Here is a 17,396-nt window from a genome sequence, read left to right on the forward strand (position 1 = left end):
TCAGAGGCTGTGCTTGTCTATTTTGATCCTGATAAGGATGTAACATTAGCAGTTGATGCTAGTCCCTGTGGTATTGGCGCCGTCATTTCACATAAGATCCTGGGCGAGGAGCGACCAATTGCGTATGCATCTAGAACCTTGACAAAAGCAGAGCAAAACTATTCACAGCTGGAAAAAGAAGCTCTCGCAATAGTTTTTGGTGTCCGGCATTTCCACCAAAACTTATGTGGCAAACGTTTCATCATAGCGACAGACCACAAACCACTGACATACCTCCTAGGTACAAAGCGAGGAATACCAGTTCTGGCAGCATCTAGATTGCAGCGTTGGGCCATATTGCTAGCAGGTTATGAATTAATATGATATAAGTATCGCACAACAAAACAAAATGCAAATGCTGACTTTTTGTCAAGATTGCCTCAGCAAACCCAGAATAAAAGTGGGGAGAGTAACGATCAGTTCACAGTGTTATGGACTGATGAAGGATCAAAGGTCAACAGGTCCAAGTTAACAGTTTGCCTGTAAGTAATGAGAAACTTAGGAAGGAAACTGATAAAGATAAAGTATTGTCAAGAGTCAAGTACTTCATATTAAATGGATGGCCTGTCAATGTTAAATTTCAGCCGTACTACCGTAAAAGAAACGAGTTAACAGTTGAATGTGGTTGTATTTTGTGGGGGGTTAGAGTGTTGTGCCCGAGTCATTACAGCAGTATGTTTTGAAGGAGTTACATGAAGGTCACCCTGGCATGGTCAGGATGAAGAGTCTAGCCAGGGGCCATGTTTATTGGCCAAGACTAGATCAGCAGCTAGAAGAGTTAGTAGGGTCATGCGATGATTGTCGACAGTACCAAACTTTGCCACCCAAAGCGCCTGTAAACCCATGGAGATGGCCAACAGAGCCTTGGCAAAGAATACATGTAGATTTCGCAGGTCCATTTGTAGGATCTATGTTTCTGCTTGTCGTAGACAGTCACTCTAAATGGCCAGAAGTCATACCGATGAAAACTACTACAGCTGAAAAAACAAGTTATGCGAAAAATGTTCAGTAAGTATGGACTACCTCATACTGTAGTGTCTGATAATGGTCCTCAATTTGTGGCACATGAGTTCGAAGAGTTTTTGAAGAAAAATAATGTGGAACACATAAAATCAGCAGTCAAACATCCAGCATCAAATGGAGAAGTTGAACGTTTTGTTCAGACTTTTAAGCAGTCCATGAAGAAATCTCAAAATGATTCTGGTAATTTACATCAGAAATTAGACCGGTTCTTATTGTCATATAGAGTGACTCCACATTCGGTAACAAAAGAAACACCATCTAAGTTGTTTTTGAAGCGTGAGCTGAGAACACGTTTGAGTTCTTTGAAACCGTCTCCGAGTACCAAGTTATCAAAAGGTCAAAGTCATGAAGTCATGGAAGGTTCAGTGAGACAATTTTCTGTAGGTGATTCTGTATCAGTCCTAGATTTCAGAAAGCATTATGGTAAATGGGTAACTGGAGTTGTTTGCAAAGTGTTAGGTCCTGTGACATATCTCATTCAAGTAGAAGGTCAAACTTGGAAGAGACATCTGAACCAGATACGGTCAAAGTCATTTTCTGCTCAAACACAGTCTGATTTGAAAGAGTCTCAAGGCACCACAGTTTTGGAATCCTCTCACTCAGAAATGTTTGACAGACTGTTGTTGCCAGATGAAGATCATGAGTCTGACACATCAGAGAGTCAGGTTAGGGAAAAAACTTCACCACATTTGTTGGAATCTGGTAAACCTGATTCTCCAAGTCAGTCAGTTGATAGTCAAATTTTACTCAGAAGGTCAGACAGAATGAGGAAACCGAAGAAGATTCTTGATTTGTAAATAATGTTTATTACAGGTTGTTACTTTTTAGGACATAAATTAAAGGACATAAATTTTTTAGTTGTTGACAAGGGGAGGAGTGTACTGTATTGTCTTATTTTTATGTTCCGCCGAATTCCCATATTGGGATAGCGCCACCTATTTTGTTAAAATAAACAGACTTGTAAATGGCAACCAACTGTTTCACGTGTTATTATTATCATGACCGGTTTACGGCCACCACCACCGGACATGACAAGTTTGGCATAATTTGGGAATATACCAGTTGATAGTGAAATATTAAAAATATGAGATAATGGCCGGGCAATAACATGTGAAATAGATTGTAGAATGCGTACTGCTATACCGTCAACCCAACTGATGCAGAATTCCTCTTTTAGTTTACTGATAATATTGATAATTTCTGAAGGATTACTAGGAGACAAAAATAAAGAATTGGTACAAGAGCCTCTTAGGAAATCATTAAACACCGCCTTACAAGTACGAATTTTCTCAGCCAGGGAAGGAACAATTAGTGTAAAGAAATCGTTAAATGCATTTGCAATATCATTCTCATTAGTCAAAACGCTTCCATTGTGATTAATCTTTGAAATTTTGTGCAACTTAGAATTGTCTGTAATTAGTTTATTAATTATTTTCCATGTTTTGTTCAAATTGTTTTTAATTATTCTCAAACATATTAAGGTAATATAATTCTTCAGCCTTCCTGGTAACACTGGTTATTAGATTTCTGTAGACTGAATATTTGACTTTATTTTCAGGAGTAGGATTTTTTATATAATTCTTAAATAAATTATTCTTAAGTCGAATTTTTCGTCTATTCTTAGAAGTAACTTTTTGTAAAGGGCAGTGCTTATTATAAATAGGTAAGAATGAATTGATAAAACCATCATAAGATATGTCGACATCGTTTGTTGAATATAGCCATTCCCAATCTAGACAATCAAGTTCCGCAACAAGTTTAAACAAACTTGTAGGTGTAATTTTCCTTTTATAAAATACAGAATGGTTATTGCCAGAGTTAGTAGGTTGATTTAAACTTTGAATGTAATAGGCTGGTAAATGATCACTTATGTCAGAAAGTAAAATACCCGAAGTAAATGAACCGATTAAATTATTGCAAAAAATATTATCCAGCAAAGTTGCAGAATTGTCAGTAATACGAGTAGGTTTTGTAATCAATGGTAAAAAAGAAGATGAGTACAATATATCCAGGAAATTCGTTGTAGTATTGTCGGAACCATACTTTATTAAATCTATATAAAACTCACCCAGTAGGATTATGTTTTTATTCGTGTTATTAATAGTATCTAATAAAGGATATATATGTCCTCGATGAAAGTCGGTATTGAGTTTGCTGGGGGACGATAAACTACACCAACAAGAGTATTGTTACCGATTTTTACCGATGGTGGCGCTCCGCTTAGATAGTCTCTACACATAACCACCCCCCCAATAATTTTCCCGTTCCACCGCGCCTGAATGGGGCACCCCCTCCCCTTAGACCCCTCCCCCAGGACGGCGATCCGTATCCACCTAAGTGCCCCCCCCCATCAAATGCTGGTGCCCCCCCCCCCGACTGACAAGTCTGGTGACGCCACTGTTGCTTGGTCAGGGTCGACGTGCACTCTTCCATACGCCTATACATTTTCTTGCACTCATTAAGCTCTGTGGCCTGCTCTTCAAGTTTGCACTCGATGTCGTGAATGCCACCAGATATCTTCGACTCGAAGGGCGTCAAATTTAACATATAGTGCTGCCTTAACACAGTTTTGGAGCATATTCTGGATTTCTGGGCTTTCAGGACTTTTTCAATGACAATTGAAACAAGCTGCTGATCCTTTGTCTGTCCCCGAGTGGAGGACTTACTTGTGTTCATTGTTGTTGTTAAGTAGATGGATAAAGTTGGCACTTCACAATTCAGGTATGATGATCCTATTGTGAATCGCTTGACCAGAACGTTTAAGCGTTCATGTATTTGGGTTGCATAAATTTAGCAGTAAAGTGGTAGGCTATAAGCTTAGGTTAGCATGCTGGTAAGGTCCAAAAACTCTTCGAAGAATCAGTCACGAATTCATGGTAGTATGTATGTGCAGGCCATGCTCATTCACGTTGAAAGATATATGCTGTATTAGAAAAATGTCAGATATTCAAATATGGTCACCTTTGGTCAAAGACTTTAACTTTTTTTCTATTACCACCCTGAAGGAAATTTACCTCACTGGATATTCAGTCATATTGTGTGTCCATTTACTAGAATTTCAAGAGAAAACTTTGGAAGAGTTAAAACCTCTCTTTTTGAAAACTTCTAGCAAGTACTTTAGCATGCTATAATTACAGACGAACATATAATGAACCGAAAAGGCAGATGATTGTCTCGGTAAAAATTACCCGTGGGTACAAATTAAATGTGACGTATATGGGCGATGTAATCATACCGTAATCACGTTCTGTGTATTTTTGAAATTTCCGACGTTTAAGTTAATATTAATCATCTCTTAAATTCCGAATCTTTATTGAGTCAACGTATGAGCGAAGTGTGCAAGTTGATGTAATCATGCTCTACTTACACTCGTGTTATGTGTATGCTTTGGAATTTCCGACGCGTAAGTGAATCGTAATCTTCCCGTAAATTCCGAATTCAGTGGAGAATACATTCAACGTAAACGCAGGGTGTAAGTTGGTGTAATCATGCTGTAATCCCGTGGTGTGCATGCTTCGGAATTTCCGACGTGTATATCCTAAACATGCCGTACTGTTCCTGTTTCAGGTGAACGAAAATATTCATATATGTTTAATACGAACAAACACAGTAGCCTATAATGTCATCTTCGTATAAATAGTATTAAGCATGACAAGTCCATGAAAACTTGACGTAATCAATACGTAAACGCTGAAATGAACGTATTTGGGTATTTGTAAGTTAATTGTAAATATACAGTTAATTTTTAACTGCACTCGTTTCAGCCAACGTAAATGTTGAAATTTTGTTCATGAGATGCAGTCACAGGGTAATATCATTATCGGGAAGATTGACATGAGAAATGTGTCCAGTGTTTATTTCGTGGAACAATCAACGTTAACGTCATGCTTACGTTTGGCGTAAGTTTGTTGTAAACGCGTTGTATCTATGCTACGAGTTTCCGATGTGTAAGATAATCGTAATCCTGTCGTAAATTTCTTCGTGGCGAGATTAAGGTCAACGTAAACGTGGAGAAGAAATAAGTTTTAATAAATACGAAAGTAATTATTAACTTCCGATATGTAAGTTGTCATAAACGTAACGGAAATCTGTTGTTCCGTGATTACAATGTTTACGGATGCGTAATCACATTGTAAACGCGTTGTTCCAAAATGTACGGGTTTCCGATGTTTAAGGTGACCGTAAGCAAGACGTAAACATCCAAGGACTGCTTACGATAACTTAAATGCGTGTCTTTTCCCCGTGCTTTGAAATAATAAAAAAAATGAGTTTCTTTGAAATTCATTGCATATTCATGGTATCGATCTGCTCTCAAAGTTGGGTGGATATGGTGGGGGGGGGGGGGGGATTTTTAACTGAAATGTGCGTTTAACTTTAACTGAGTGTCATCCTTAGGAGATGCGTCTATACGAGAGACGCTATTGTAAACGCCCGAATGGTAGCGCTAGTATGGTGTACTGTAACTGCGCACTGTTTAACCGTTCGTGCAGTTTTTTGGGAATTTTGTTGCTGTACCGTTTAGAACTCACAATCAATTTAAAAACACATTTATTGGTAGTTTAACCCACCCAAGTTCGCATTTACACTGAGAATGCAATAGTTTGCGTCACAGCAAAATAAAGAAACTCCCCGCAACAGAATGGATTAGACCAATCTTCCTGATCCACAGCGATCACGTTTGGGAGCGACGAGTCACACTTTATCTTTCAAAGAGCTATTATTGCAGTACTTTTTATAGTGTCGTTTTTCTTGGGGGGGGGGGGAGGGGTGAAGGAATTGTTGTGTCAAAATGAAACCTGTTGTGAACATAATATGGTCAATCTTTATTGATGACTCTATTAGTTTTAACATTTAGAGGGCAAAAACAGATGATATTTTCAGTTCAAATTACATGATGACGTCACCAACACAGTCGTATCGTAACTTCATACATACGTAACTTTTTACATAAAGTTTATGAAATCTATCAAACAAAAAATTCTTGAAAAAATGTAAGGAATTTTTAACCACATGATTGTTGTGTGTGCATTGTCGTTTATGAAGTATAACGTCTTACCTTTACCTTATTATATATGTATATAAATATATATATATATATATATATACATACAATGATGTTTATTTACGATCATACGGGGTACCCACCTGTCACTATACCGTGAAAGTGAAAGCTAGCTGCTTCGGTAACGCTTCTTAGGCGTACGGTCATAACAGATAAACTTCAGAGAGTGCTAGCATGTAAAAACTAAGCTTCAGCCCATTCAGAATTCGGCCGCCCGTCTGGTTACTCGCCCCAGGACGCACGACCATATCACTCCAATACTCCGTGACCTGCACTGGTTGCCTCTTCATCTTCGCATTTACTACAAAGTCGCCCTTCGTGCTTTCAAAGCTATCCACGGTATGGCCCCTGGCTATCTGACAGACCTCATCGTCTCCTACTCACCACAACGTTGTCGCCACTCGTCTTCCGAAACCCTTCTCTGCCGTCCTCGCAGGTGGAACACAAAATTCCATGGAGACAGGTGTTTCAGCTCTGCCGCTCCCGAAGTCTGGAACAATTTACCAACAAACATCCGTAGAACACCTAACCTTAATCGTTTTAAGACAGATTTGAAGACATACCTTTTTAGCTGTTCTTAAACTGTCAACTATACTTCTTAGCCTGGTTTAACTATGTTCCTTTGTACTTATTTTTTATTGTACAGCCTTTGAGATTACTGGGAGGCGCTATATAAGTATTACGTTTTATTATCATTATTATTATCAATATTATGTAGTATAATGCACTTCCATGCAAAAAGGTCACCATTATACCGAAATAAAACGTAAAATTTATCTCTAACGCAATGTAAGATACAACACAATGGTCTTTATTTCGAGCGTTTCGACTCAAATTACGGATATAAGTAGTATAAATATTTCTATCAATATAAACATGTCTTATTCTGTCTTTCGTTTGTGCTCGTAACATAGCTAATACAACCTACCTCTCTTCAACGGGAACATATTTACGAAACGAAGAACCACCAGGGTCACTTTGAACATTAATACACAGTATTTAGGTTTGTTTGTTCCACTTATTGTAGAAGATATTGAGACGAAATTTAATGATTGCACTTTTAATATGTAAGGAAGTGTCGTGGACAAAATACGCAAAGACGTAATATTTTATATTTTACCACTGCTGTTCGGTGGCGCCATTTATTTAAACATGCAACTATACCAACTCAGATACAGATAAAAATCAACATCAATAATTTAAAGGGCAATGGCTACGAATAGTCACCGGACTTTGTTGCCCGTCTGTAAAGAAAAGAATTTAAACAATAATAACATATCTAAAAAAATATATATATACAATATCTACACATCCTAGGAACAATATTATCATCAAATGAAACCAATTACAAACGAAATACACGCAATGAACATCATTATGAAATTTCAACGAGCAGTGGTGTTAAACTAACGCAGAACGATATTTTAAGGTACAAGTGGTTGCGACTATTACGTCATTGATACGTCAACTTATAACAGCAACTCAATACTAAATAAATAAAATTAACTATATACTGCTTTAACTAACAAACACATACAGATTTAAGTGATTTAACTCATCCATTGACGGAGGTAAAAGTCACCTAATTCATCATCTCTGCAGTGCAACAATGGTGAACGAAGTTGTTTAGAAGCCATTGCAAGCACAGAAACCCAGTGACAGATTTTTATTTTTGTAATAATAATAATAATAAGAAGAAGAAGAATAACAAGAAGAAGAAGGAGGAGAAGAAGAATAATATTAACAATAATAATAATAACAATAATCATTATCACAATAATCATAATCATAACAATCATAATAATCATAACAATCATGATAATCATCATCATAATCATAATAATAATAATAATAATTATAACAATAATAACCATAATAACAATAATAACAACAATAATTATAATAATTATAATATTTATAATACTTATAATGATAACAGTAATAACACTAATAATAATATTATCAATAATAATAACGATGATGATGATACTCATAATAATAATAGTGATAATGATAGTGATGTGATAGTGATAGTGATAATGATAATGATAATGATATATCATTATGAATTCCGGAACTGATTGAAATAACATTATAACCTCCTTTCGCCCATTTTGTATTTAAGCTATAGTGTAAGCATAGGCTCGTCTATGTCCATATGAATATACTATTGCATGAACATTGCCATTTCCCTGGATAGCCAAACGATTAAAGCCGACTTCTAATATTGTTTGAAAAATAGACCATTCAGAAGAATCTTTATCAATAAACTTCCAAACAGCACGTTCATTAAGGGATAGTTGCAATATATCGACCTCTGGTGGTAACCACACAGTGAGGTAAGTTGTAGTATTTGTGTCCGTCATATCAAAAACTGGGAACAAGATCTCATTGCTAATACGATGATGTTCTTGACTCGGTACTTGCAGCATTACAGGACTTGTGTGGTCATTCATCACGGTAAATTGAACAACCAAAACTTTATTTGATGCGACTATCTCCAGTGGATGAGTCACATTTCCGTCCACCAATACTTCCAAGAATTCCCCGGCTGCAAGAGTTGTTTCATTGTGATTACCGCCGAGTTTCCACGTAGTAATGTTGTTCGTAGAACTCGACAGAATCCTAACAATATAACCACCTGCGAATTTGGGGTCAACCAGCTGAGTTAACGAAAAAACCCTACCCCAGTCTTCGACGGGCTTTAGACACTCTGCAATAGGGTCCGTGCTCGGTGTTGCTGGTATACTAGCTTTCGTGTGTCCACTGAAAACAGAAATCGGCTTGTTGGATGTCAACTGGACACCAGTCGGGTCAAACTCCAAAGCCAGAGTGTACGTTTGAAACTTATTCAGAAGAATAGTTATATTGTTAGGATACAGTTCCGGGGCGATTGATGTATTCCAGTGGATTTGAATAGATGTGTTGTCGTAGATAGAAACAACAGCAAGCATTTTATGTTTCGGATAGCTGTGGTAAGACATTACCCAGTAGTTAGTACCAATATCGTCCACATCTAATAGGCGGAACGCAGACGCTTGATTACCTTGTTGACACTCAGTGAAAGCGTACGCATGTACCTTACCGATGGCAGATATAACAATCGTCGTATTAGTAATTTCGCCGTATGGATCGCGATTCCTTGGATCGATTTCAGGGTATGCCTCCGGAATGAGAATTGATTGGCCTGACCCGGGTGACAGTGTAATGTTGATATCACTTATGTTATTAGAAAGCGGAAAAGACAGTTTAACAGATGCACAAGAAGATGATGAGTTTGTCAGTATAGAAACCCGATGAACTGTTCTAATTCTTCTACCACAGTGAATCGGTAAAAATGTGAATGCATACTGTACTTCGTAGTGACCTATGATAAAGTCAATCAAATAAACAGGAAAAATGTCAAATATCAACAGGTCGAAGTCCCTACAATCAAAGATTATGCAGTTATGCGATATAATAAAACTGCATTGTTTAAGGCTATAACACATGAACCTGTATTCAGAGGCACTGGGCGAGGGCCCGTCCAATCTGGGAGTGGGGATGTTGTGGATGCCGTGGATATTATTTACAAAGACATTGAAGAACAGTGGGACCTGAGACTAGGATTAAAGAGAATAAACCACAAAATCAGTTCTAAACGTCCCGAGAAGAGTTATACTCTGTGCGTTCCATACCAAAAAGTCCAGTATTCCAGTTCAGAATTTGTTTCAACAAAACAGTGACAAATTCCAGGCCTTCTTTTCTTAGAACTTTTCGCTCTTCCAAATAAATATTTAAATTGTATTTTTATGAACAAAATTATCAATTTGACTTCCACTTATTATTATAATTTTTATTTTTAAATTGTAACAGTTTAAAAGTTTTAAAAAGCAGGAATCAACACATATCTAGCTTGTTAAAACCGCCACTATTCAGTGGTTAATAATTAAATATGATCATGAAATATATATGTTGGTCTTAGCTCTTGTAATTTTGTGACAAATAATGTACGTTGACAGTTTTAAGAGTAAGCTTATGTTGAACTCGTTAGTCGACAGATGTTAAAATGTTGATTTTCACGCACATAGAATCTTACAGTAAGAGTAATCCCAGTTAAGGAGATACTCTATCGCTATATCAAAGTTGTCGCAAGCTCATCAATGAATAAATGACAAAATGCCAAGAATACTTCTAGCAGGCAATATGTTCAAAGTGTATTTGAAAATGTGGAAATGGACTCTGTGCACAAAAGATAGAGAGGAAGGAACAATATTTCGAAAATCATGCTGCAAATGAACGCTGCGAAAAGCAATTCTTGGAGGTAGTTATAGAATATAGTGTATGTGATCCACTGGAGTAACCAAACAGTCGCATACACGACATAAACAATTACAAACCATAGTCATGCTGTGTTTCATCGCATGAAGCCATACTATCTTCTTCAAAGACCGCGACGTTCGAACTGTGCGTCTGCATTTGATTGTATAGAGCTAGTAATGAGAAAAAAGGAGCTCAAATCATCAAATCAAGAAATGAATCACAAATCAATCAGATTTGCGTCAGTTTAATCCCTTATGGTCCGGGTTAGAATCCAGTTGGAGACTGGAATGTTCTCTAAGCTGAATATTTCCAATATCAATATGTTCAATTTGCCTGGTTGGTGAGTTCCAAAAGAACATAACCGGTCGTGAAGTTTTTTTTTTGTGTGTGGTGTGTTGATTTTTTTAATTTAATAGATTTATATATATATATATATATATATATATATATATATATATATTTATTTATTTATTTATTTATTTATTTATTTATTTATTTATTTATTTATTTATTTATTTATTTATTTATTTATTTATTTATTTATTTATCAGTCGTACCACTAACTGCTTAACCTTTGTTCAAAGAAAGTATTGATGTTGCAGATCTGTACTTTGGAGACTTGAACAACAATCATATGCCTTCTGGCGAGTGACATTTGGCGAGTAGATTTTTAGTCATGGTCGCAAAAGTAACGAGTACTTTTAAATAATTTGTCGACGCCTGAAAACCTTGAAAACATGATTTCTCATGGTAGAAATCATGGATATTCTTCATACATGGATTATGGGTTTGCCATATTGAGTAGAAGAATCATATTGCTTGTGAGGTCAAATCTCCTGTAGGTCACCAGAGGTCAAACTCTGAAAACCCTTTTACATGATATCTAACGATGGAAATCGTGGATACCTCTAAAACTTGGTGGGTGGATTCATAACATTGGAGTACAATACCCCTATTGTTTTGGTGGAGGTGTGTATAGCCACGTACAGTAGACTGACCTGTGTTTATCACGCCATAGTGTACTTGTAACAGCTATAGTTCTGGTTATACTAACAAGCAGAAGTCTAGTGCATTGAAGTCGTCGAAACATCAATGCATTTTGCATTCTGGTTAGAGGTAGTTATGGAATATAGTGTATGTGATCCACTGGAGTAACCAAACAGTCGCATACACGACATATACAATTACAAACCATAGTCATGCTGTGTTTCAGGACATGAAGCCATACTATCTTCTTCAAAGACCGCGACGTTCGAACTGTGCGTCTGCATTTGGTTGTATAGAGCTAGTAATGAGAAAAAGGAGCTCAAATCATCAAATCGAGAAATGAATCACAAATCAATCGGTTTTGAGACAGTTTAATTCCTTATGGTCCGGGCTCGAATCCAGTTGGATACTGAAATATTTCACTAAGTTTAATATTTCCAATATCAATATCTTCAATTTGCCTGGTGAGTTTTTTTTTTCAATTAAAGATGATATAGCGTCTCATCGATTACTTCAGCTGTAAGATGACTACATTAAACTTACATTCTGTTGTGATAATTTGTCTTCTGAAAGACGTGTATTAACTTTCAAGCAATTAGGTATACGTCCAACATAAAGAGCCCATCGATTACCTGATAACGAGAATTGGTTGTAATCATCAAATTTGTAGACTGGAGAAAACGTATGTGATTCGATCTCAGCACATGGGACTTGTTTAGCAGTCTTGGTCTTTTCATCTACGCTATCAATGACGTAACACACTGACCTATCCTCATCACCATCTGGAGCTGCACAAAATAAACATTTTGATAGAAACTTCTTTACTAAATTAATTAACGTTCTTTGCTTAATTAAGTAATTTTCTTTGCTTAATTAACGTTCTCTGCCTTAATTAACGTTATTTTAGAGGCTCTGGACTTGGAGCCACTGATTCCCAAAAAAATTAGTGAAAAGAAGAAATTTTCGATATTATTTTAAGACACTAACCGCAGAACAATCATGGATCTACCTTGACTGATCAAAACGTCTTTGTTCTAGAGAATTGCAGAGTAATTAAGAGCAATCTGTATAAGACATCCAGCACATGTGTGCAATATATGGTGGACGTTTGAACATATATACTTTATGGTTAAGCAGTGCAAACTTTAAATATTCCTTTCACTATAAGTCATACCATTCATCTCAGATCCACGAGTAAGATTTCAATTTTAGCAAGTTACAATGACATATGGATTGACATTCTTGTAATAGAGATTCCTGTTGTGTTATGTGACCATCATTTTATCTTTGCTGCTTATAACATGCTGTGCCCGGAATAGAGGTTGCAAGGTGATATGTTGCTTTGTTAATTGTAGAGAGTGGCCATTGTGCCATCGGGCGATCAGCGACATGTGGGTATGTAACGGCAAAGGTTATCGGGCGGTACATGCTTCTACGTTATTGCTGTTGCAGGTCTCTAATTCTATCGGAAGAGTTCCTAATAGCTTTCCTCGACGAATGACACCTTCTAGTATCCATTGCATTTCTTTTTTGATTTTTTAACACCAAGTTGTAGAATTATTACTTTGAACCGTCAAGACTAGTGGTAAGTAAGCTTAAATGCTTACCGGAAACTATTCGGAACACGTAGTGTCGTGAGTACAGGGATTAGGAAGCTTCCAAAAAGTGTGGGGTGGGCACAACATCAGAGGCAACTTTTCATTACACAACCATCACTCGTTATGCTATAAACCCATACACACCGGTAACATTACTTGAATATATATGATGTGATAGTATGCTATCAATACTATTATGGTGCGCTGCAACATTGATTTTATTATTTATTGAGATAGTTTATTGTCAACCGTGCTTCAAAAGATATGGGATACCATTTTAAAAATAGCATGTACAGACTAAAAATTAATAATTAAGATAAAATATTAAAATTAACGAAGGCTTTATAAGATATCCAAAAGAGAGTTCTTCATCAAAGGGGCACATTTTATTTTGCCAGTAGGGCACATTTGCTATTTTGGGAAAAAAGTGCCCCAGTGCCCCCCCCCCGGCTCCTGCCCCCTGCGTAAGTAAGTTTTATTGATGGCGTTAGCACATGTAAAAAACAAATGGATGAGTTGTCATATCGATAACAGAGATCGGAGTCTACTTTACATAAAGTCCTGCTTTCTTCCTTAATGTCCATGCTGAGTTATAGAAATTAATGAAGTAACAAAAAAAGGATATTATATGTTAGACACTTACCAAAAGTTGCTTTCGATGGCTTCCATCCCTCCAGTACCACAATAATCGTCAAAAGTCGTAGTAAGGTCATGGTATGTTCCATCTTCGGCGACAGCTTTTAACTTTCAAAGAATGTTTGAAAACTTTCAGTTGAATATCTTCTTTGGACGAGCTTGAGATGCTATATGTTCAAGTCAGTTCGCTGAACCTAGAGATGAAGCCAAACGTTACATGATCATACTTACGAGGCAACATTGCTACCGATATAACTAACTGAGGAGAAAACACTGCAACTAAATTTGCAAAACTCGTGTTCAATTGGCTATAGTGGCAAGCACATTCCATACCGGAGACGGATACAAGAATTCAGCCGATTCACACAGAGATTACAGTAACTACTGAAAATCTTAAAGTTTTGTACCACAGTAAAAACTTGATCGTGCTGACAAATCTGATAAATCGGTAGCATGTGCAGATTACAGTAAGAACCGAGGATATGTGTAATCCCAACAAATCCCAAAAACTTGATTTGTTGGAACTACACATATCCTCAACACTTACTGTAATCCTAATAGCACATGCTACCGATTTATAGCACGATCCAGTTTTTGCTGTGGCACAAAACTTCAAAACTTACAGTAGTAACTGTGTTCTCTGTGTGTATCGGGTGAAGAAATACAAAACGTTCCGTCCACCGATAAAGTGGCAGCAGAAATGATGTACAAATTAATCCGTGGAATACTTCAGCTACATCGCTAATGGGTATTAACAGGAGCGCATGCTATACACCTCTTTGTATAAAGTTGTCATTAACTAGCTTTATTGAAACAATGCGAAAGTTACATTAAAAAGAGAAAAATATTGCACAGTGCTGTAGTTGAAAACCTTACTTCGATATATTGCCCCTAATTATAAATGTTGGTGATTTGAATATGATCTATGTTTGACAGGCTAAATCTTCAACTATATAATCAGTCCAGGAAGTTGGATCACTCACAGTGATGTCATCCGGGAAATACTCTCCAAACCTTTACTTTGGCTCTTATAAAACTTGTTGTTGAGTTATCCTTGAAACCTGGTACATTTGGAATGTATGCTTATAGCTGTCAAAGGTCTATGGCCTTAGAATTTAATAAAAATGTGTCTCAATTTGCAGAAATATTATGTCCATATGTGGAGAAATGATTGATAAACTATAGAGAAATAAAAGAAGGTATTGACCGAATGACATCATCCATTCTGCTGTCGCCAGATGCATTTGCAAAATATCACAATAATGAATGGTTTCCATTCGTGCAATAGTGCAAACATTCATTCGTTAAAAGATGTAATTTGTTCCATTCAACTCGGCTGCGCCTCGTTGAATGGAACATTCCATCTTTCAACTCATGAAATATTTGCACTATTGCACTCATAACCATTCATTATTTTTATAAAATGTAAGTGTCTAGGATAAAGCCAAGCAAAGTTACTAACCCTGTGCAAAATAAACCTCTACATTCCTTAGAATGAAACATGGAAATTGGTCTACGTTTGAAAAGTTAACTTGGCAATTTGCCAAGTAATCCTGAGCATTTGATTCACAGACGGAACATTGCCAAATAAATGAGACGAGTATGTCGTTGCGTGATCCTCTTTATCCTTGAAACTCCTGATCTAATCCGTTTCCTTTTAAAAGCTTTAATTTGAAGGGATCACACTACCGCTATTGACCAATCAAATAAAATTAAAACGTTGTGGGACCATGTAAATGCTAGAATAATTTTGTGGTACATTGATATATATATATATATATTGTATACGTCCGGGATGTACTACAAAAGTATGTAAGTGGTTGGAATTAATCTTTCGAACAGGTTATGGGAAGGTCACAGAGAAGTCTAAGCACCATCTTATTAAATTATTGATGTAGGCATATTACATATAGAGTAAATTAAGAATGCGGCAGAATATCAGTTGTTACCTGTAAGTGTTAATATCATGTGCAATGATTAACTATCTAAATGTATTAACCATCGCCATAGATTAAACAACTTTAAAGATTGAATTTCAAACAAATTTAGGGGGTCTATAATGTTGAGTATTGTCGAAGTCTTTCAATTATGTCTTAGTATAGCAATATCAAACCCACGATATATGTCCCTTGGCATACGGAGGAGAACTTTTAGTGCATCGTTTTAAAAGATTTACAACTCACCCGTTCAAACGGACAGACTTCCACGATGTGCAGTGTATAAACTAACAATTTTGTCCCTCAAGAAACAGAAGAGTCATTTTTCCATTAAACATTTAGCATAGAGCACATCCTTTACAAAGCAAATTGAACACATGGAAACGCAAATGTGATTCATAATTTGTAATTTTTTGAATAATTCTGTGCATACACATGGCAGCTACACACGGTCATTACTCATGTCCTGCACAATTCTATTATCACTGAAAGCACTCAAATCTAGAAATAAAAATTTTAATCAAAACGAGAAATCTATTCAAAACCAAGTCAATCCTTTACGAAATCAATAATAGAACCGAACCAAAGGGAAGCTATATCGATTTCGCTATACGTCAAAACTATACGCCAAGTTACGTCCGTGTTGTTTATTTAACTTTATTCTAGCTTAAGTATATATTTTTTCTCCTAATTTTTTTTATCGGAATATATAACGACGAAAATTCGAGATGGAAGGTTGAATAATGAGTTAAAAAGTTCGAGATATTAAGGTAAGAAAAACATCAAGGAGCACGCTTTGAGGATGGTCTCGGGCAAGCTGAGAAGTGTCAGTCCAGGTAGTCATGGGGCTATGCAGCGCTTTTCTTAATGTGTCATATGTTATTCTATTTAACAATGCATGAAAACAATTGTCATCTTAATGCTCTACTTTCGGTGAAACGTCCACTCTCCTATCTGAATCTTTTGTAATCTAAAATTGCGCTTTTGTGTATACGATACCTACGGTATGGTCGTTATCCTTTGAAAAAGCTACAGTATATGCTGTGTAATTGGGTTTTAAGTGAAAGACTCAGCCCTGTGATATTCATATCGTGTTCTACGCTTATTTTACGGGTTCCCTAGCTTCACGTGAAGTGTGTTATACATATTATCACAGCTACACTGATAGCCACTATAGTGTTGCATCGATAATGTTGAACTTGTTTCTTCGCGACCAGATTAGCAATGCAACAACAGACCTACATCTTGATATACAACCAGTAGTGAGCCGTGTATCCCACTCTGCCGTAATAGACATATCGGCACAGTGTGCACCACTAAAACTTCCCTCCTCCGCTGGTATTTAGAATATATATATATATATATATTTATATATATATATATATATATGTGTGTGTGTGTGTGTGTGTGTGTGTGTGTGTGTGTGTATGTATAAATATATAGATAATATTTGTCTAGACGTTACGACGTAAAATTTGTGCGTTTTTAGATATATTGACACTATAAATTAGTCATATAGTTATGTCTCTAACAAGGTTGTGCGAGTAAATAACTACCTAACTAGTGCATAAACGAACACTTTCAAAAGTAAAAAGCAATAGAATCATTAAAAATAAACATGGAACGCATTCTTTTCAAAACAAAGTGGATACTTAAAATTCCCATCTATGATTGACAGTTTGTAATCCTGAAAAAGTTTTCTGCATGCACTGACATTTGAACGACGTATTATATTTATGTTATGTGCAGACTGTCATTACACATTTTTTGGAGAATGTTTTCGAGATATTTTCGAAAAGAACAACATTTATG

At 36.3% G+C, this 17,396-nt stretch overlaps 1 protein-coding gene across 4 annotated transcripts in view; it reads right to left on the bottom strand.

The window, feature by feature from the left end:
• Positions 1 to 8,180: 8,180 nt before the first annotated feature.
• LOC139977251 (uncharacterized) overlaps positions 8,181 to 17,396 on the bottom strand; it is a 35,465-nt gene continuing 26,249 nt past the window's right edge. For 3 of the 4 annotated variants that reach the window (XM_071986526.1, XM_071986525.1, XM_071986528.1), the window contains exons 2-6: positions 13,655 to 13,841; positions 12,046 to 12,201; positions 11,619 to 11,711; positions 10,504 to 10,596; positions 8,181 to 9,491 (exon numbers count right to left, since the gene is read on the bottom strand). In XM_071986526.1, coding sequence (XP_071842627.1) covers positions 8,245 to 9,491; positions 10,504 to 10,596; positions 11,619 to 11,711; positions 12,046 to 12,201; positions 13,655 to 13,736 — 1,671 coding nt within the window. In that variant the 5' untranslated portion in view covers positions 13,737 to 13,841 and the 3' untranslated portion in view covers positions 8,181 to 8,244. Of the gene's footprint in view, positions 9,492 to 10,503; positions 10,597 to 11,618; positions 11,712 to 12,045; positions 12,202 to 13,654; positions 13,842 to 15,830; positions 16,041 to 17,396 lie in introns of those variants that run through there. The other variant, XM_071986527.1, reaches the window with a different exon arrangement.

This window comes from Apostichopus japonicus, chromosome 12, assembly GCF_037975245.1.
Source record: "Apostichopus japonicus isolate 1M-3 chromosome 12, ASM3797524v1, whole genome shotgun sequence".
Taxonomy (NCBI): domain Eukaryota; kingdom Metazoa; phylum Echinodermata; class Holothuroidea; order Aspidochirotida; family Stichopodidae; genus Apostichopus; species Apostichopus japonicus.